We start from the raw sequence: 23,002 nt of genomic DNA on the forward strand, positions 1-23,002 counted from the left end.
GTGTGGCGTGAATGTTACTTGCCACTTGTCAGCCCAAGCCTGAATGTTGTACAGGTCTTACTGCATATGGACACGGACTGCTTCAATATCTGAGGAGTCATGAATGGTGCTGAACGTTGTGCAATCATCAGTGAACATCCCCACTTCTGACCTTATGATGGAAGGAAGGCTATTGATGAAGCAGCTGAAAATAGTTGGGTCTGGGGAGCTCCTGCAGCAATATCCTATGGCCAAGATGATTGGCCTCCCAACAACTACAACCATCTTCCTTTGTGCTAGGTATCACTTCAAGCAGTGGAGGGTTTCCCTCCTGATTCCCATTGACTTCAATTTTGTTAGGACTCCTTGATGCCACACTCAGTCATATGCTCTTTTTTCCATGTTTGGATCAAGGCTGTAATGAGGTCTATAATGAGGTTGGCAGAACGCAAACTGATCATCGGGGGTGGATAGGTGCTGCCTGATAGCACTGACAATGACACCTTTGATCATTTTGCTGGTGACTGACAGTATTGATTGACTGGAATGGTAATTGGCCAGGTTGGGTTTGTCCTGTTATTTGTGGGCAGGACAAAACTGGACAATTTGCTACATTGTCAAGTAGATTCCAGTACCTTGCTATACTGGAACAACTTGGCTAGGGGCACAGCTAGGGGAGCACAGTCTTCAGTAAGACAACTGGGATGTTGTCAGAGCCCTTAGCCTTTGCTGTATCCAGTGCCTTCAGCCATTTCTTGATGATATGTGAAGTGAATTAAATTGGCTGAAGCCTGGCATTTGCGATGCTGGGGACTTCAGGATAAAGTCAAGATGGATCATCCACTGGCTGAAGATGGTTGCAAATGCTTCAGCCCAATTTTTACACTGACTGGTGATGTTTCTGGAGCCTTCTCCTGTTAGTTGTTTAATTGTCCACCAACATTGTTGATTGGATGTGCTTTGATCTGATCCATTGGTTGAGGGATTGCATCGCCCTATCTTATGTTGCTTCCACTTCTTTGCATGCATGTACTCCTGTGTTGTAACCTGGCACCTTAATTTTATGTATGCCTGATGCTGCTCTTGGCGTGCCCTCCTGCACTCCCTGTTTAGTGGAAAAAGCACCAAGCTGTTCAATCTTTCTTAATGGTTGTAATCTTTTGGTTCTGGTGTGATCCTTACAAATATTTTTTGCGTTTTCTCCAGTGCTTCTATGTCGCTTTATAGTATGGAGATCAGCACTGCGACCTGCCAGGGACCTACACACATTTCACATAATTTCGCTACTTTTGAATTCTGTACCCTCAGAAATAAATTCCAGAGCTTTGTTAGCGTTTTTATTTCCTTTTTATAATCTGTGTCCCTAGATTCTTCTGATCTTGTACCCCATTCAGTTTCCTTTTTTCTAAGATGTAGGTTATAGGCAGAATTTTGCCCTTGGTTAGCAGGCGGACCCCACTGGCTCAGCAGCAGGCGGGCAGCCAAACTCTGCTGCTGAAAAGGGGTCCTCCGCCATTTTGAGTGGGCAAGCCAATTAAGGCCCACCCAGCGGCCTGCCCAACGCTCCTTTGCGGGGGCGAGGTGTGAGGGGAATTCCCCATTTGTCAAAGTGCGCTCTTTCGCGCATGCGCATGAAAGAGCGCACTGCTCCCTGAGATTAAGCGCTGTCTCAGGGAGATTAGTGACAGTCCAAAAAACTTTAAAAATAGAAAAATTAAAAAATTGTTAACATGTCCCCCTCATGTGACAATGTCACACGAAATGGGATATGTTAATAAATATCAGATAAAATGTATTAAAGTTTTTAGAAACGGACATGAAACCTTATTCCGCCAGTGGATGAGGTTTCATGTATTATCAGAAGCCCGCTGGGGCTCCTGGCCTGCCTTAAGGTTGGACGGGCAGGGCTTTTAATTATCTTAATTAGCCTGTCAATGGCCTCAATTGGCCATTGACAGGTCAGTGGGTGGACAGCTGATTTCGCTGTCCACCCGCCTTCCTAAAAATTTAAAGGGACCAGGATGACGTCAGGGGCTCCTCCCAACATCATCCCGTGTCATTTTCCCATCGGCGTGCGGGCCCCTCCCCAAATCACTGACAGGAAAATTCAGGCTTATGTTTCTGTTTTCTCTAGGTCAGTGAAAGATGATAATTAATGGGAGCCTGACTCCCACTGCCACCATTATTGACAAGAAATCTCAAAGCTATTCAAGAATATTGATAGCAAAAGCATTGATAATTGAGAATGTGTTATACTGAAACAGTCCGAGTCCAAATGCAGCAAGACCTAGACAATACCCAAGCTTGGGCTGGTGAGCGGCAAGTAACATTCGAGGCACAGGCCAGGAGCATGATGGAATACTCCCCACTAGCCTGGATGACTGCAGCTCCAACAACACTGAAGAAGCTTTGACATCATCCATGACAAAACAACCCACTTGATTGGTACCCCATTCACAAGCATTCACTCCCTCCTATCACCGACGCACAGTGGCAGTAGTGTGCACCATCTACAAGATGCATTGTAGGAACTCAACAAGTATCCTTAGACAGCACCTTCCAAACCCATGACCACTGCCTTCTAGAAGGAGAAGGGCAGCAGATACATGGGAACACCACCACCTGCAAGTTCCCCTCCAAGCCAAACACCATCCTGACCTGGAAATAAATCGCCGTTCTTTCATTGTCGCTGGGTCAAAATCCTGAAACTCCCTCCCTAACAGCACCGTGGGTGTACCTACTCCACATGGACTGCAGCGGTTCAAGAAGGCAGCTAACCACCACCTTTGCAAGGACATTTAGGGATTGGCAATAAATGTTGGCCTAGCCAGAGACACTGACATCCCATGAATGAATAAAAAGAAAATTTCTTGTTTACTTTAGTGATATGCATGTTTCTGAAGATCATCGATAATGTAGTTGGGATGCATTCAAACAGGTTTGGGGGTCCTGGGCCTATTCAAACAACCAATACAGGAGAATGTGCCCTGTAATAATGTACCTTTGTTTAATGGGAAAAAAAAGCAACATTTTAAAAACTTCAGTCACTATTGTTACATGGAAACTATTTGGACTTATTTACTTTTCTTTTTCATCACAGAATTGACATGTATGCAGAGGGAGCCAGAGATTTAATGATTCTTGTGATGCGTCATGTATTCCTTCCTTCTGCAGAAAAGGACGGAAATCTTATACTGATAATCAACAAGGCCAAAAATAGATATTTTCCAGCATTTGAGAAGGTACAGCAGTGTTAGAGCAGGAAGATATTGTTAAACAAGATCACTTAATCTTATTTTGATTGTGCTGCACAAATAACAGGTCAAAAATTGGCCTGTTTAGTCACATGGGGCAGGATCTTCTGGTCGGCGAGTGGGCCCTGTCCCTGCTTGCCAATGCGTATAACTACACAGGATGATGTCAGGTGGAACTCCCGACGCCACCCCGCGTCATTTCCATTTTCGGGTCAGCGGGGGTGCAGCCGAGCCAGCTGCGTGCCAACGACCTGTTAACGGCCTTTTGAGACCATTGAGAAACTAATTAAAATCATTAATGGACCTGCCTGTCTAGCCTTAATGTTGGCGGGCAGGCTGGGAGCCCTGGCGGACTTCAGAAAAAACATGAAACCCCATCCACGGATGGGATGAGGTTTCTTGACAGTATTTAAATCTTTAATGAAGGTTTCAGTTGAGTTGGGACATGTCCATAACTTTATATGACAGTGTTACATGCGGGGACATGTCAGGGAAATTTTTATATCATTTTTATTGCAAATTTTAATTTGGAGCCAACCTCCCTGAGGCAGCACTTAGCCTCAGGAAGATCAGTGTGCTCTTTTGCACGCATGCGCGAAAGAGCGCTCTCCCGGCTGAGGGAATCACCCCCACACCCTGCCTGTACAGAGAGCGCATATCGCTTCTGAGTGGACATCACGCTGGGCGGTCCGTAATTGGCCCACCCACAGAAAATGGTGGTGCGCTCCCAAATTTCTCCCCAACGGGGGGGAAAATTTTTCCCATGAAGACCCATGGTAGAAACTTGTGACCGAGTAGACATCATCCTCGAATTGAGGGACAGCCTGGCTGACAAATGACCTGCTACCACTACCATCAAGACATATATAAAATTATAGGGGCATTAGAGTAAGTAATATGGGTGGAATGGCCAGGATTGGAAACTAACAGCTCATAAGGTCTAGAAGAATGATAGGCAAACTGGTAGAGAGGGTGAGGTAGCCTTAGTGAATAAGAATGGAATTATTTCATGATAAGAAACATAAGGAGGCATTGGAGATTAATGGGTAGAATTAAGGAATAATAAATAGAATTTAATTCTGTAGTGGAAGTTGCATATGGGCCCCTGGTAGCAGCTATGAAGTGGTAGAATATATAATGCAGAAATTAAATAAGCACATAGTAAAGGCAAAGAGCTTTTAATGGGGCACTGTAACTTTCACATAGGTTGGGATAAGCACACTGGCTCATGTTAGAAAGGTAGAGAATTTCTTGAGTGCATTCAGGCTAGTTTTCTGCAAAAGTATGACCTAGAATCAACAAGGGAGCAGGCCATATTAGAGTTAATAAAAAGCTGATTTAGTTATCAGTCTAACAGTGCATGAACAGTTATCTAAACAATTGTCATAATTGAGTTCAGCTTTGTGTTTGAAGGGGAGGAATGCAAAATGGCTGTCAAGATTTTAGATTTGGCTAGGACAGCGACTGTCCACAGTAAACTGGGTAAGTCGACAGAAGATCAGCAGGGATTCAAAAAACAATTTGGTGATTCGGAGCCAGTTTATATCCCTAAGGGGAAAGAGCTTTGCTTGTCAAAAAAAGCAATAGATGGTAGAAGAAGGAAGGGACTGCATAAAATGTTTTTAAAACATACAGAAATGTGAAAAATAACATGGATCCTGGCAACTGATACGTGATAAAACATGACAAATTAGGTAGCAAGAGCTACTAAAAGGGAGTATGGAAAGAAGTAAATACATTTTTTTTACAATTATACTAGAAAAAGATGGTGGTCAGGGGCATTGTGGGGGCTCCTTGATGGTGGTGATATTGTAAATTAAAATGGCGGACATGTTGAATAATTGCATTGCGGAGGTATTTATAGTTGAGGAAGAGGATAGCATGCCAAAGATCCCAAGGAAACAAATAATGAATCAGAAAAATTAATGTATTTATAATAGTAATAAAGAAAATAATGGGATTAAAGAGTGAAAAGTCTCAGGACCAGATGGTTTCCATTGTCGGCTTTAAGAGAAGTAGATGAGAACATTGTAGGTGCCTTAAATGTAATCTTTCCAAGCTCTCTCAATAAAGGAATCTTCCCTTTAGATTGGAAAATCACATACGTCACACCACTATTTACGAAAGGAGGGAGGGAAATTTGTAGGGCTGGTTAGCTCAGTTGATTAAGAATATAGTGCTTAAAAATGCCAACAGTGTGGGTTCAAAACCTATACTGGCTGCAGTAGCTCTTGGGGTATGCCTCTACATGGTGCTACAAGGGAGAGAGGTAGGAAAATGGGGAATTATAAAGCAGTTAGCTTAACATCTGTTCTTTTTGTTGGAACCTATAATTAAGGACAGTGACTGAACACCTTAAAAATTTTCAGTAGATTAGAGAAAGGCAACATGGACTTTTAAAGGGTAGGTCATGGCTGATGAAACTGATTTAAATTTTTTGAAGAGGGGCCAAAATAGGGGACGGGGAAAGTCTATGCATGTTGTTTATATGGATCTGCAGAAGGTACTTGATAAAGTCCTTCAGAAGAGATTGTTAAGTAAGGTTGAAGTTCATAGAACTAAAGGCAAACTGTTGCCTTGGTTAGAAAATTGGCTGTGTTTCAGAAGACATGGGGCAGAATTTTGCTATCGGGGGGTGGGGCCCACTCGCCGATGTGTGAAATGAAGCGGGATGATATCGGCCAGAACCCCCGACGTCATCCCGCCCCATTTAAATTTTCAGGAAGGTGGGGGCGCAGCAAAATCAGCTGTGGCTACCTGTCAGTGGCCAATTGAGGCCATTGACAGGATCATTTAAACAAATAAAGGACCTGCCCGTCCAACCTTAAGGTTGGTGGGCAGGCCAGGAGCCCCGGCGGCAAATAGAAAAAACATGAAACCTCATCCACCAGCGGGATGAAGTTTCATGCAGGGTTTTAAACAGTTAATAAAGTTATAGTGTAAATTATGAACATGTCCCATCTCATGTGATATTGTCACATGAGGGGGAGGGGGGGACATGTTAGGGAATTTTTTAATATTCTATTTTTAATCATTTTCAAAGTGGAAGCAATCTTTGCCTCAGGGAGATGTGCGCTCTTTCGTTTTGGGGACACCACCCCCCCCCCCCCCTCGCACAGGAAGCGCATAGCGCTTCCCGCTGGGCGTCACGCTGAGCGGGCCTTAATTGGCTGGCCCACTTCTCCTGCAGGAGATTGGGTTGGGCCCACCCACCCAACAGGCAGAAAATTCTGCCCATAGAGTGAAGATAATGGACAGGTACTCTAATTGACAGAATGGTGTCCCACAAGGTTCTTCGGGGCCTTAACTAGTTATTACCTATTTAAATAATGGGAAGATAGACATTCAAATTTACTGATGACTCAAAGATAGGCGGCAGTTATGCAGATGAGATTTGTATTTCCTGAAATTTAAAATGTAAATGAGTAATTTTATTGAAGTTTTCAAGATATTAAGGGGAGATGATAACATAGATGAAGGGAACCTATTTCTGTTAGTTTGAGCATCAAGTACTAGGCCAGATAGCTTAAATTAGAACCAGATCTTTCAGAAGTGAAGTTAGGAAATACTTATAGGAGGTTGGTAGAAGTTTAGAACCCTCTTCCACAAATAGCAGATGCTGGATCAATTCTTGATTTTAAATCTGAAATTGATAAATGTCTGTTTTTCAAGGATATTAAGGAGAAAGGGGAAAAGGAGAGTATATGGAGTTAGGTCACGAATCAGCCATGATTTTGTTGGGTGACAGAACAGGTTTGAGGGGTTAAATGGCCTATGTGTCTAACTTAACTGATAATCAGACAACATATAACCAATGTGGACTTGGTTCTTGAGTAAATTTGGATATACTATAACATTCACAATTCTAAAAAGTATATTGGTTTCTTGTCAAGAATAATGAATAGTCAGGAGACTAGAACAGAAAATACCACAAACACACCATAGGCCACGTAGCACATGATTGTGAAAAATAGATTTGTGTTTCAGAGGGAATCTTTCATAGGAGAATAAACCACTTATTCTGGTAGAATTCATTGGTACATGTTAATTATTATATGTATTTAGAACTCTATAAAGATTTTAAAGCATTCTGGGAATTGGAAATACAACTTCAAAATTTGAACATGACACCTAATTGGAAGGTATAGTTAATACAAAGGAAAATGCAACAGAATACAGTATGACTCTAACAAGCTGACAGAATGGGCATGTAATTGTCAAATGAATTTCAACATAGCTAATTGCGAACTGATGCATTTTGGTAGTTAGAATAAGGATGATCGGACTTCTTAGGTAACAGTTTAATATGACAGGATTGAAAGGATCAAGGGGTAAGGATGTACAAAACACAATGCAGTTTAATAAGGCCATTAAAAAGTTAAATAAAGCAGAAATTAGGCTATGAGCTTGCCCTCTGCCACTAAATGCCAATTTGTGGATAATCACTACTGGTTGACTGTTTCCCCCACAATGTGAGCTTCTGACCTCCATTTGACCCTGGCATCAGTGTACCAAAGCTGACAGGAACAATCTAGCCCATCCTGGCTCTGTTCTCTTGAAGTACATGCAAATTCACGTTATTGATATATATCAGAAAAAGCAGTTGTCCTAGTCCTAGGAGTCACCTAACTTAATAGTTTACTAGGCTATTTCAGAGGGCAATTAGAGTTAAGCATGTTTCTGTGGGTCAGAAGTTAGGTCTTGCCAAACTGGGTAAGGATGGCAGATTTCCTTCCCTAAAGAGCAATAAATTAGCCAGTTGCATTTTTGATGACAATCTTGTAGTTTCGTGGGGATCGTTACCAATGCTATATTTCATATCAGATTTACTTAAGTAACTGAACTTAAATTCCCCAACTTTTATGGTGCAATCTGAACTCCCCTCCAGATTATTCATTCAGACTGCTGGATTCCTAGTCCAGGAACGTAACCATTACTGTACTGGACCCAGAGATAAAGCCGAATATGAACTTGACTCTGTCAGACATCCGGAGTTGTGTACTTCCAGTAGGGGTTGCCAGACAGCAATTCAAGTACGTCTACCTGTGGTGGAGTGAGGGCTAAATCAGGCAATGAACTTTCAACCTTCCTGGATCTTTAAGGTGCCTATATTGACAGTCTTACCCTCTACTGCAGCTTCGTTAGAGAATACATGTTTCACCAGCTCTTCAGTCATTCTCGGGAATATCTATACAACATTTTGGAATAAATACTGTTTGGGAAATTGCCTTAGTTTTCTGCCACTGTCATACCAAATTCTGTTCTGCAACCGAAAGCCACAAATTAATTTAACAGAGCAGCCTACTCAGCTGTCCAACGTTTTAGTTTTTAATAGAATAAAGTAATGGCCTCTTGACGTTGGTTTTATTTGCAGCTCTAATGTAAAATCCTAACCAATTTTTTTTGTCTTGTAGATCCTAAGTCAACAAAATGGATATTTGGTTGGTGACCAGCTCAGTGTTGCTGACCTTAACTTGCTAGAGGTTATCTTGATGATTGAAGAAAATGCTCCCCTCATTCTGGCTGACTACCCTCAGCTGCAGGTAGGCTTTGCGTATTAAGTCAGAATATTTACGTTATGCGATGAAGCTGGAAGGACATGAAAGAAAAAAATGAATGCACAAAAAGTGAAAAGATTAAGATATAGAAAGGACTGTGAAACTTTTTTGTGATTTTTAGACTAAAATAAAATTCATTCAGGTTCATGGTTGTTCCAAAGAATAAATATTTTCAAAATTATACCTTGATTGCCTGAGATTGCTTATGTTGTTAAGTGACTTATTGGTGCCAGAACTGGATGAGTGAGCTTATATCTCTTGGATTTCGTCAGACTGGCCCTGGAAGCCACACAGAACCTCCCATTAGGAGGGCTTTCAAGTCATGTCCTTTCAGTTGGCACCTGTTTGGTGGGGATCCAACTGAGCAGATCTAAAGTAAGAATGAGGTTTGAGGCTGGAAGCTTACCTTCCTGCCTCATCTAAATGCAAAAGACTGGATTTGGACTTGCAGGAGCACACAGGTTTGGGAGTACTGGGTGCAAGGTTAATAACAACAAAATTGACAGTGGGTTGGGAAGCCAGCTCCAATCTGCTAACTTCTGCATTTCATTGCAGCGCATGTTAATCGCTCAATTAGTGTGATGTTGACATTGGTTTTCAACTTGAACTTTGGGTCCACTGGTTTCCCAGCTTCTTGGAACTTGCAAACAGAATGCACAGTGGCACTTCAGCGGACTGAAACCATATCAGGGAAATATATCAATAAGTACTGTGTACTCACAGCTTACCTGATTGTGGGAAAGGGTTTGTTCACAATACTTGTGTTGAGGGGTTCCATTATAAGGTTAATACATACACCTTGGCGGTCTCAATACCACTTTGAAAGTTTGATGGTCTTATCTGCATTTTGGAGCTCTGGTCTATCAGGTCAGCAAGGGTGCTACTAACTCTGCCTGAGATAGGACTTCAGTTGAGAATCAATATGACCAGCAGCAGCCTGCTGCTCACAGACCTGTTGTTCCACAAGAGAGAAGGAAACTGCAGAGAGGTGAGGCTCGCAGGAGGCCATACCTGGTACACAAACTTCCTTGAAATGTCTGAACACAATGTATCATGGAGGCTTGGTGTCACATGAGCTGGGGGCAGATGTTCGCAACCTGCTGAAAGAATGCCTACTGCCACCGGACTTGGTGCTTTACCAGTGGTTCTCAAAGTCACCACTGCCCTCAAATTCTTTGCCTCTGGCTCCTTCCAGGGCTCTATTGAAGACATTTGCTGGATCTCGCAGTCAGTGGCCCACAAATGCATAAGGTGGCCAACTGATGGCTTGTTTGCAAGGGTTGCCAGTATAAGTATATTTTCAATACTGGAGAGATTTTAGTGATTAAGTTTAAAATTTGAATGTTGGAGGAAAGGACGTTAGAATTGTTTTCTCATTTGATGGAATATCTTTGATAGATATAACTGAGATAACATTGTGCACGTCAAAACAATATTCAATTACTGTCTAGTTTTTATCAAAGATGGTCACCAATATGTGCTATTTAAAAATGAACTTCAGTGCAATTAAGATAATTCATTAGAAGGCAGTTGAAACAAACAATTTGATAGGAAATCAATTTGATCAGAGTGTAGCCAATAACCCTGACAAAAGCAATGCATGTGTAAAAGTAAGGATATAATGTTGGAATTGTATAAAACACTGGTGAGGCCACAATTGGAGTATTGTGTGCAGTTCTGGTCACCAAATTACAGGAAGGATGTAATAGCCCTGGAGATAGTGCAGAGAAGGTTTACAAGAATGTTACCAGGATTAGAAAAGTGTAGGTACTAGGAGAAATTGGATAGATTGGGGTTATTTTCCTTAGAGCAAAGAAGGCTGAGAGGTGACTTGACTGAGGTCTACAAAATTATGAGGGGAAGAGATTGGACAGGATAAAATTGTTTCCCTTGGTGGAGAATTCTAGAACCAGGGGATATAGATTCACGATAAGTGGCAGAAGGTGTAAGGGGGACATGAGGAAGAACTTTTTTATGCAGAGGGTAGTGGGTGTCTGGAATTCGCTGCCCAAGTTGGTGCTAGAGGCAGAAACTCTAAACTCTTAAAAAGTAGCTGGATCTGCACCTTAAGTGCTGTAAGCTGCAGGGCTATGGGCCAGGTGCAGGAAGGTGGGAATAGAAAGGGCACCTGGGTGTCCTCAGGCTGGCATGGACAAGATGGGCCGAATAGCCTCCTTCTCTGCTGTAACTTTTCTATGGTCCTATGGTCACAAAGGACTGGCAAGACACAGGACTATTAAAACTGCTGTCTTAGAGTGTAACAAGGGTTATGAGGATCAGCTAGAAGTGCAAGTGAATTCCTAACTGTTCCAGTTTATTTCCCTTTTGAACTAGTCTGTCTGGTCATTCTTCTAAATCATTTCCAGTCAGATGATTACACTGGGATATGATTAAAATTCAGTTCATTTCATATTTTTTGCATAGTATCCTGAATGTCATGAATGTTTATGTTACATAAATTGAACATTTTCATTGCAAATTTTGAGGTCAATTTATGGGAATTTCTTTTGAAAAATTGAAAATTTGACACTGTTCTCTCTTAGGCTCTCTTTCCCTCTCCCGCTGTTGTTATAAGGTTGTTGAAGAATCAAATAAAGCTCTTGCCTGTTTGTTTTAATGAATATGAATTTTGATCATCTTTGTCACATTATTGCGTACCAATATTGTAAGAGTACTCACATGGATATTTTTAATGGTTCAGTATCACATGTGATTTTACTTTTGTCTTCAGCCCTTTAGCTTGTTGACAAAGCAGTGGGATTCTCATTCAAAAGTTTGTTTGAGCTATGCCAACAATGTGCCTTGTTGAACAGCTTGTGCTGCTATAATGGAATGGGTGAATAGTTTTGCCTAATAAAGAGTGTTCATACAATTCTTTCCAGAGATTCAAGTTGAAAATCAGCAGTATCCCAAGAATTCAAAAGTTCCTAAAACCTGGCAGTCCCAGAAAGCCACCACCGGACGATCAGTACATTCAGACTGTAAGAGAAGTTCTCAGATTTTGAGAGGAATGCCATGAAAGGAGTTGTATATCTCAAATATTAACAAAAATAGTTGAATTCCCAAGTTTAAAGATTATTTTATATTAAAGAGGTTCTAGGCTGTCAAATGCATTTCGTAATAATGCACAACTAAATATAATTTTAACTTTTTAAATGTCAATCGATATTAACAGATGATAAATATTTTTGATTACCTGAACATTAATTTTATGCTTAGTTTGTAAATCACAGTACTTAGTATTTCCTAAGAAAGATATTTATTTCTAACTGCAAGCTACCATATAGATAAATGATTGTGAAATCGGCAGGGGAAAAATATATAAATTATGTTTGAAACCTTTTTGGTTGTCATTTCTATTGTTTAGCAATATTCAACATCATTTCCAGACACTAAAGCAAATTATTTTGGATATTGAATACTTTGCTAATTGTCTATCTCTCTTTTTGTTTGGAAAATTATTGAAGTTAGTACAGTATCTCTTGCTGTCTTCGGGAAAATAGTATTTTCTCTGCATTTTAGGAAAGAAAAATTAATTGCCTAGAATAAACTTTAAAAGCTTATCAATACAAGATCATGTTAGGTCTCATGAGTCGCTTTTGCTGTTGCATTTATTCTAGGATGGTATTTCAGGAACATGTCTCTGTGAGCTGTCCTTCAAGTTTTTAACTGTAAGTCAGGATGCAGTTTTTTACTCCTTCCGGACTGTGCCATGTCAAGCAGAGACTCAGTATGCAAACATGGAGGCCGGTATTAAATCCAAAGAAACTGACTCCTCAATACAACAGAACATTTTAGGAATCCACATTTTTGTAGAGCTAAAGGTTCTAAAGGTAGGGTGAGGCAAGTCCATGAATGGCTTTGTAGATGTAACAACGGTTTTGAAATCTATGTACTGAGGGACATTCTTGGTTCTTTGGGTAAGTCAGAACCTATTAAAGGGATTTGAACAGGAAATAATTGGAAAGGTAATTGTGGAGTTGGCTAGCAATGGCACATTCAGGACAGAATTTTATGCCCTTCAAAAATAATTGCAGGCCGGGATCATGTTGGGTCTGAACCCTTCATTTGCAGTCAGTGTACCCACCTGTGAGATCTTCCCAGAGGTGCCGATTAAGACGCTGCCTCCAGGCCTGCCACCCAGTTAAGGATGCCGGATTGGTTCGTGAGGCTGAAGGCCCCATTAGAGGACTTGCTGCATTGGAAGGACAGCAGCCCCGTCAGTAGATGTTGGCGATACTGTTGCAGGACAGAGATCATGAGGGCTTGTGTTTTTTTTTAAATGTACCTGTGGCTACAGCTGACAGGCCACCCCTGTGAAACCCTTCCACAGGATGGCTGATGGCTGCAGTTGTAGCCTACTGATTCATGCAGCTGTGGTAGGCGGGTAAGAAGAAACCCCCAGCAAGCCACAGGCAAGGCTGCCTCCAGTCATCCACAGGTCTTTGGACTCAGTGGAGTGACATCCCTGTTGACCATTGCAGGGCAGGTAGCGTTGTCAGTGATGTTTGATACTTAACCTCATTTGTAAAAACTGTCAGTAAGACCACGGATCTTTAATTTACACTCTACAAAGCCAAAGCAGTTTTTTTTTTAAATCTCAAGTTCAGTTGAAGTAAAGAAGTTTTGAGAAGTTAAAATTGGATTTCTGCCAGACATCCTAGCAAACATAACACCAAAGCTGAAGCTTATATTTTGTGAAACAACTTCTTTGATGCCTTTCAGGGTTGCACAAGTAAACTTCGGTGAAAATAAATCCACACTAACGTCTTTAACTTAAAATGTAGTTCAATTTTTATGGGTTTCCAAATCTTGGTGGACAGTCTTAAATTGAAATAGACAGCCTCACATTCACATCTTCATACTTTAACACAACTTTAAAATACTGGTTGAAAGCCAAATTTTGACTCAAGTTGTTGACAAAAACAAGTAATGTATATGAGCACAGAGAGGACTAGTAATGAACTTAAAACAGAACATGTCAGCATACTACTGACATTAAAGATGAGACTACAATGGCTCAAACAACTTGTAGCTCTTTACATAAATCATGGGCAGCACTACAATCGAAACAATCAATCACGTACACGTTTCAAAAACAGTCCTAAGACAAAAGAAACAGTAACTTACTTTCACTCCACTTTCAATTTCATTCAAATTTTCTTGTTGAATTTGTCTTGACTCTAAAGCTGATAGCCTGTTTCAACTTTAAGCTTCTTTTACTTTGCCTTTTTCTTAACTGTGTTCCCTGTTTGCCAACTCTTCCTTAGCTTATGATTGCATTTCTGGGCATCCTCAGAAAGTCTACTCAGAAGGCAATCATAATTCCCAACGCCATAATCCTGACTATTGTGATATAATGTATGTTATATACTATATATAATGATATATATACGTGTGTTGTTGGGAAATTGTTGGAATCCATTATTAAGGAAGTAGTAATGGGGCATTTGGAAAGTCAAAATGCAATCCATCAGAGTCAGCATGGTTTTATGAAGAGTAAATCATGTTTGACTAATTTGCTAGTGTTCTTTGAAGATGTGACAAGCAAAATAGATAATGGGGATCCTGTAGATGTAGTATATCTGGACTTCCAGAAGGGCTTTGATAAGGTGCCACACACACTGTCCCTTCCTTTCACTTTTTGGTAACAATCAGCCTTGCCACTAACCTGCACTCTTACCCTCTCCTTAAACTTTGATTTTTTATATTTCCATGCAACTGAACCCTTGAATTTTGAATGATATATATAATACACGTATAACATAGTCATATCCTTGGGCCCCAACTATTTACAATCTATATTAATGACTTGGATTCAGGGATAGAAGGTACTATAGCTAAAATTGCAGGTGATACCAAAATAGGTGGGAAAGTTGCAATGAAGAAATAAGCAATTTAAAAATGGATATGGACAAGTTAGGTGAACGGGCCAAAATTTGGCAGATGGAGTTTAACATGGACAAGTTTGAGGTTATCCATTTCAGTCAGAAGAATTAAAAGGCGACTTATTATTTAAATGGAGGGAAACTTCAGAATGCTTCAGTGCAGAGGGATCTGGGTGTCCTCGTGCATGAATCGCTGAAAGCTAGTGTGCAGGTACAGCAGGTAATAAGGAAGGCAAATGGAATTTTGGCATTTATTGCTAAAGGAATAGAGTATAAAATTAGGGAAGTGTTGTTGCAACTGTACAAGGCATTGGTGAGACTGGAGTACTGTGCACAGTTTTGGTCCCCTTACTTGAGGAAGGATGTAGTTGCATTGGAGGCGGTTCAGAGGAGGTCCACTAGATTGATTCCAGAGATGCGGGGTTTGTCTTGCGGGGAGAGATTGAGTAGTTTAGGTTTATACTCACTAGAGTTTAGAAGGATGAGAGGAGATCTAATTGAGGTATATAAGATGCTAAAGGGGATAGACAAAGTAGATGTGGAGCAGATGTTTCCCCTTCTGGGGCATTCTAGAATGAGAGGCCATAGTTTTAGGCTAAGGGATGGTAGATTTAAATCAGAGATGAGGAGGAATTACTTTTCTCAAAGGGTTGTGAATCTGTGGAATTCACTACCTCAAGATGCCGAGACGCTGAACAAATTTAAGGAGGAGATAGACAGATTTTTAATTAGTAACGGGTTGAAAGATTATGGGGAGATGTTGGGAAATTGGAGTTGAGGCTGAAATGAGATCAGTCATGATCATATTGAATGGCGGGGCAGGCTCGAGGAGCTGAATTGCCTACTCCTGCTCCTATTTTTTTTAATGTTCTTATGTCAATCACTTGTTTGATCCCATCTGACCAATGACCGAAGAACAGGTGCCTAAGGCATAATGTCCCCCTGTCTATCACTTGTCTTGAGGTCATCTTTCAGATATCTCATGCTGGATGTCATTTGTTGTCAGACATATGTCTCAGTAAGATCTCAGGAGTGTCAGCATGGAGGCTCGTCCCAGGAGATCTCAACGTGAGACCTCTGAGAAAACTATTTTCCTTGGCTATTATCTCTCTTTTATCCCTGTCCCTGGCTGCTAAGAGACAATTTTTGGAAGCGAAAAACAAACTATCATCTGCTAGGCAATCAGAATTCTATGCCTGCTGATCCTATAATATTCTTAAAGCTATCATTTCTTACAGAGGGAACAATTTCCTTGGAATGCTGAAGAGAGAGGGGCAGGGAAGATGTGTTTGGTAGTGGCATTGTGCTGGGGTTGGCAGATATGGGAGCAGATGATCTATTGGATGCAGAGTCTGGTGGGGTGGAAGTGAGGATGAGGTGAAGCTTATCATTCAGGGAGGGAGGGGAAGGTGTGATAACAGAAGTGTGGCAAATGAAACGGACACGATCGAGGACCCCATCAACCACGGTGAGGAGAAATTCTCAATTGAAGAAGACATTGTAAGCACTGGTATGGAAGTTTGCATTGTCAGACCAGATGTGCCAATGATGAAGAAACTGGGAGAATGGGTTAGAGTCCCTAGGGAGCAGGATATGAGGAAGTGTAGTCAAGATAGCTGTGGGAATCAGTGGGCTTATAGCAAGTATTGGATGATAGCCTAGCCTCAGAAATGGAGACCCAAAGATCAAGGAAGGGAAGAGTCAGAAATAGACCATGTGAATGTGAAGGAAGGGTGGAATTGGAAGCAAACTTGATTAACTTTTTCACTCCAGGAAATGGCACCAATACAGTGACAAGAGGTGACGGAGAGGACTGGAACAAAGAATATTCCCCATATCCCACAAAAAGTAGGCATAGCTAGGATCCCATAGCAACACCTTTAATTTGGGAGAAGTGAATGGAGTTAAAGGCAAAGCTGTTCAACATTAGAACGAGTTCAGTCAGAAAAGGAGGGTTGATGGTGGATGCGGTCAGGTTGGGCTTCCATTCATGGAAGACATGAGATGGGAAATGAAGGTGTAGAGAGATTGTATGTCCATGGTGAATAGAAGAGCATTAGGACCATGAACCTGGAAATTTGAAGTAACAGAGGGTACTGGAAGAATCACAGATATAGGTGCAAAAAGACTGAACAAGGAGAGAAAAAATAGAGTTGCAATAGGAAGAAATCAGTCCTATGGAACAAGAAAAAGCTGAAATGGTGGTCAGGAACTGAAGCCCTTCTACTGTTTTCATGTAGTGAGGGTGAGGGAAGTAGTAGGCAGCAGGAGTCCTGGTGGGGGTGGATAGACTATAGGCTTCACTGCCTGAATTTTCCCTCATTCTTCACATAGTCCTTTCCAATTTGAGACTGGATTATAGAGAATTGACCTCTACGTTTGAAGATGGGAGGATGTTTGAAGGTGGAAGGACATGTCCACAAAGCAGGTAATAAAGCATATGGGATCCTGGCCTTTACAAATAGAGCAGAAAATACAAAAGACGGGAAGGAATGCTAAACCCATATAAAACACTAGTTTGGTCCCCGCTGGACTATTGTACCCAATTCTGAGCACCACACTTCAGGTAGGAAATGGAGGCTTTAGAGAGTGTATGGGAGAGATTTACAACAGTGGTTCCAGAGATGAGGTATTACAGATATGTGGAAAAACTGGAGAAGCTGAGGTTGGCCGGATGGCGGGTGTGAGTGGACAATATGGTGGTTGGCTTCACAGCATCATCCGCTCCCCCTGTCAATGGCACCAGAGTCAGGAACTTATTTTAATACATCTACGTATAATTATAATCCCTGCCCGCTGGATCATCTGGGCACATTGACATGATTGCACGGTGACGTATTTCACAACAGTACATACGTTACGTGCACTTGGCGAGCTGCACTTTACTTGAGACTTCGAGGTTTGTTTGCCTACCTTACTTCGGGTAACATTCAGTCATCAGCGCCAGGCTTCACAGGCTGCACCATGTCGCTTTTCTGGGGACTCACAGGCAAGTATCTACCTACCAAACCAGCCATAAGGTGGGGGTGGCTTTTCAATGGCTGCAGGGCTAGGGCTTGCTTGGGGAAGTGAGGAGGGAAGGCCTCAGGCAAGGGAAGAAGGTGCAGGATGAGGGCTGTACGGGGGAAGGAGGATATCCCAGGGTGTGTGTGGAGACACACGTTGATCTGTGCAAGTGGCCTCAAAATGGTGTGGGCTGAGGAGGCAGTCTCCAGAGGAGATAAGGCCAGATGGAGATGTAACGGTGCGGGAGAGAGAGTGAGTGGTGATGTCCCTTAAGCTGGCAGTGAATGAGATGCCAGTTAATGTGTGGGGGCTTGAGTGGGTGAGTTTAGAGTGATGAGATGGTTGCCTTACCATGGTGGCATGGATGAGATCATTCATCCTCTTTCTGCACTGGATGGCCAACCTCTTCTGTGCAGCATTGGCACTGACCACCATTGCCAATGCCTCCCAAACCAGTGAGATTGCTGGACCTCCTGTAGCCAGAGCCAGGATGGAGGACATCATGGTGGGCCTCCAAAAGGCATTCCAGTGATGAGTCACTGAACTCTTCTTGGCTTTTGGGGCCATGTCTTCACTGGAGCAGTCCTGGGCTACAGGCATTGAGAACTGTGTGCCCAGCTGCAGTTTAGATATGGCACCCAGAGTGAGGAAATGATGTGGTTTCTGCATGGCGGGCAATTCAGAGGCCCCCTGCCAGTGAGAAGGCTGCATAACCAATGAGGCAGGTAGTGGTCATTATGGTATGAAAAACCACCATTGCAGCTGGCGGGTAAAACATTCTTTTTCCAGCCCGCTACCGACTTAGTGCAAATCTGGGACAATTCTGCTCATTGTTTTAGAACAAAGAAGGTGAAGAGGAGATTTGATAGATTGTGTAACCTAACGGGTTTAGGTAAACAAGGAGAAACTGTTTCCAAAGGATGAAGGATCGATAACCAAAGGGCAAAAATTTAAGGTGATTGGCAAAAGAACCAGAGGTGACATGACAAGAAATTATTGGACACAACCAATGGTTATGATTTGGAATGCACTGCCTTATAGGGTGGTGAGTACAGATTCAATAGTAACCTTCAAAAGGAAATTAGGTAAATGCTTGAAGGAGGAAAAAAATTGCAGGGATATGGGAAAAGAGCAGGGTAGTGGGGCTAAGTGGTTTGCTCTTTGAAAGAGCCAGTGCAGATTTGATGGGCTAAATGGCCTCCTTCAATTTTATGGTTCCAAACTATAATTAGCACAATGATTTAACAACACAGTATAATGAAATTAATGGCGTATTCATTCCCCTTAGAGCATCTCATTCTCTTCTCAATCAGTCTCGGTTTAAATTTGTATGCTGGTTACACTTTGGCCTATCAATTTGTCCAAATTTACTGCCTTCCTAATGTTGTATACATTCAAGATGCACAATTCACAAAGGTCCATAAAAGCCAATGCCTGATCCAGTTACAAATCAGAACTGACATGTATGGCCCATAGCCTCCATAATTTAGTTTTTCTTACCTTATTTTTCAATGTTATGTAACCAGAAAGCATCCTAATTTTTTGAACTCCATTACATTTTTAAAAGTTACCAAAAAGTATCTCGCAAATAATCTACTTACAATTTTACCCCTTGTCACAATAAAAATTTTGAAATATGCAATTTGTATCTAATTCTTAACTTCATTGGGAGTGATAGCAAATGCTACTCCCCAATCCACTTTTATGATCATGAATTAACATGGCACAAATCTGTACTTGTCAGCACAATAACCCTGAAAGAAAAACATTACCATGTTGGGGTAAAGAAAAGCCAAACCCCAGATTGTATAATTAGTGTCTGATGTACTATTATCTCTCATCTTAGGAACATAATTTGTGCTGCACATTATACATGCAAGGCATTAATGACAACGTGATTTAAATGCATTCCCCAGTTATAAGCAGAGATAAGCACCCAACAGAATTATTCCAAGAAGAACAGCTGTCAATTTATGTGCAAGTATTATAAGTGTTCTTCACCAGCAGTAGATACTTCAGCTCTATATCAAATAACTGCTCAAATTTACTTCGTGCATTAAAATGTTGAGAATGTCATGCAAATCAGGGGGTGGCTCACAAATATTGCATAGTAGCTGTATTTAGAGTTCCTGTTTTAATCATTTCATGAGGGTATTTTGAATTATGTAAGTTTTAACTTAATTTCCTCTTGCTGTTGTAAGAGCAAAGCAGTAATCCTATGCAATATGCAAACACCATCACTTTATTCACACTTGGCATTTTGCAAAGCTTCAGCTGAATTGTGGGGGTGCCATGCTTGTGCTGAATAGGTACAAAATGGTTAGGATTACACTGCAACACAATTCTGAAGTGTTCTCTGACAGACCAACTATTCATTTGCTCAGCGTCGTAACCCAGTGTAAATGATGTGCAGCTCACCTTTATATAAAATCAGAAAATGCTGGAAATACTCAGCAGGTTTGACAGCTTCTGTGAAGAGAAGAAGAGAGTTAATATTTCTGGTTGTTGACACTTTATCACAGTTTGCTTTCCCCTGATCACAGTGATGCTAGCCTCGTTAGCGACTGTCTTCAGCAAACTGGCAGAGTGAAAGTGCACTCAAATCTTCATTTTTGGAAGCTAAAGGAAATCTAGGCGTATTCATTTGAGAAGAATCAATTTACTTTCAAGCTGGCATTAATTTGTTCTCAGATTGTTCATGTAACAGCAATACAAATAATTCCAGATTCAAGCATTTACATATATAGGACAGTAAAATGACAACAGATGTCTCAAATTCTGTGCTCAAACCTGTTACTTAAAAAAAACTCTTCTGACGTGGATGGCACTGGCAAGGTGGCTTTTATTACTCATTCCTAGTTGGCATGAGGGCAGTGAGTCATCAGTGTTGTCTGGGACTGAAGACCAGACAAGTAGAGATTCTTCATTTCCCTGAAGAACATTCATAAGCCTGTTGGATTTTTAATAACAATTCAGCAGCTTTCATTGTCAACTGAGATTGATTTTGATACATTCCTGGGAAAGGATGTGAGTATTGTTAACTTTCTATGCTGGCAACATGGCTTGAGTAAAATATATAGGCTCAGTGGTGTTCCTTAGCAACACCTGTCTTCTGGTCTTCCTGACTCAAGGAGAAATTAAGATCAAAAGCAGATGAATCCTCCGGGTATCAATCTTGTTTGAAGAAGTTACAGTGTAAACTTGACAGTGTGTTTACTCCAGCTGGTCTGTTGAGCACAGTAACACAGTCAGGAGGTGGTTTATCATCAAACAAGTAGTAGGTTTATTTCTCACAAAGACAATTGTTATCTCAGAAGCACAATTATCTGGCTTTCTAGGAGCTGAAGACTGATTGCATTGGAAGGAAATATTTACTCGGTTACATTTAATGGTTTAAATGAATCTGTGAAATTATATCAGCCTACAGTTAGTATGAAATTCATACACCACAAATCACTACACCTAGGGTTCAAGGAAGTATGGTCCAATTCAAGTATAACTGCTACAGCCAGCACAGCAACCGCTAAACTAAAGATAAGCGCAGCATGTAAACAGAAAACTGAGTGCTGCGGCTGAGGCGGCCCTACAGGAGCACAAGCTGATCAAGTCTCAAAGAAAAAATCTGATGCACTTGCCTGAACCAGGTTTTTAATTCCCTAACAGAGCTTAATGTTTGAAAGATAAATCAAGTTTTCCGATACTTATTTTTCGAGAGTACGTATGCCATGAACACGTGTTTTTTAAAAAAGAATGATCCCAGCAAAATGTTGGTTCATTAAACAGATCTATAATTTGAATTCAAGATATGCTGGGGATTTTCCTCACAATGCTGCACATAAATTGGCAACATACAATGATAGCTCAGGGACAATGGGAGCATTTTTGATCTGGACTTTCATGAGTCAAAATGTTTTCTTTTATTCGTTCACAGGATATGGGCATTGCTGGCTAAACCAGCATTTATTGCCCAGTGTAATATGCCCAACAAACTAAAAACAAAAAGCACTGTCAAACTAGGTGTATGCATAAAACACTCAAGAATCTAAATTCTGCTTCAATTAATCCTTTGAATTTTTAGAAGTATTAAGTTCACTATTAGCCTGAGCTCTGCACCATTAGTGTGAACTAAGCTTACCTGTCATGATCAGAAGACATGAAGGAAAATATATATGTCTATATCATCCTGGCTACTTTATTGTAAGATTTTTTTAAAAATGGACAAAGGTTAGCTCCTCAAACTCCTGGAATGTGACACTCCTTGCATTGTATACACATTCCAGCCCAGTCAAAAAAAAGGGATGGTAGATGAGATATCTGCACCAGCCAGCTATGGACAAAGGAAGAGCTATTTGTGACTCCGCACCTCCAATGTTGTGCTAATGGTTCTACAGTTACCTGCTCAAAACACAATGAGTTTCAACAAGATACCTCATTAGCTGAATAGCTTGACCCAAAACCACCTTGTCACATGACCAACTATTTGAGCTATTTGAATTGCTTTAATTATACAGCTTTTGGGTTTTATCTACAGTCGCTGTTTAACCTCAGAAGAGATAATAGGACTTCAGGCTATAGCAGCCTGCCTCTGACCTCCGTCTTTCTCAAAACCTGGACTTATGATGAAAGTATAATAATTTTCACAATATTTTTCTGGTTTATTGTAAAGTAGGTTTATGGGGGGGTAAGTATAGTTCAGTCTTTGTGTGATTTAATTATATTTGGAGTTAAGTAGGCTACAAGTTAAATCATCAAAACAAGCTAGGTGCTTGACATGTTAATGAATAAACATGGATGCTGGCTTTGCATGTAAGGTGTGAAGGGAATTTACATTTTTAGATAAAGGAAAGGATACATGAATTTCAAAGAGATCTTAGTCTGTTTACAACTAGCCAGATCAGCAAAGCTAGGAATGTGTGTATTTTTCCCAAAGGTTACTGACAATATATAGTGGCAACATGAAAGTTTTTATATTATGAGGAAGATATAGGTTCAAAGACATATGGAGCAATAGAATTTACATACCAAAAAGAGAGAAACATAAAGGAGAATGAAAGGCGATGTGTCAGAAGGCCATGTAAGATCTAACAGACGTGTGTGAAAAGTCATACTGAAGTTTCCAGCATTTGTGCATAAGACTGCTGTCTACTGAAACTGAAGTTGGGGAAATCCATTTGGAATTCCACTGTCGAAGGTATTGTGTTAACTTGTTGAGTTGATTTTAAATCTAAAATCTATTGTGGACTGTTGCCTTAAAGGGAGTGTAACTGGGGGATCAGGTTAATTACGAATTTTAAGAGTTATTATAGTAGTAATTGTA

At 40.9% G+C, this 23,002-nt stretch overlaps 1 protein-coding gene across 2 annotated transcripts in view; it reads left to right on the top strand.

The window, feature by feature from the left end:
• Nucleotides 1-23,002, top strand: part of gsta.1 (glutathione S-transferase, alpha tandem duplicate 1) — a 48,652-nt gene that overhangs the window by 11,037 nt on the left and 14,613 nt on the right. For both annotated transcript variants that reach the window (XR_005943042.1, XM_041188057.1), the window contains exons 5-7: nt 3,080-3,221; nt 8,648-8,776; nt 11,674-11,772. Coding sequence is in view for 1 of the 2 variants with exons in the window: in XM_041188057.1 (XP_041043991.1) it covers nt 3,080-3,221; nt 8,648-8,776; nt 11,674-11,772 (370 nt within the window). In the remaining variant the exon portion in view is untranslated. The remainder of the gene's footprint in view (nt 1-3,079; nt 3,222-8,647; nt 8,777-11,673; nt 11,773-23,002) is intronic.

The sequence above is a fragment of the Carcharodon carcharias genome, chromosome 5 (genome assembly GCF_017639515.1).
Source record: "Carcharodon carcharias isolate sCarCar2 chromosome 5, sCarCar2.pri, whole genome shotgun sequence".
Taxonomy (NCBI): domain Eukaryota; kingdom Metazoa; phylum Chordata; class Chondrichthyes; order Lamniformes; family Lamnidae; genus Carcharodon; species Carcharodon carcharias.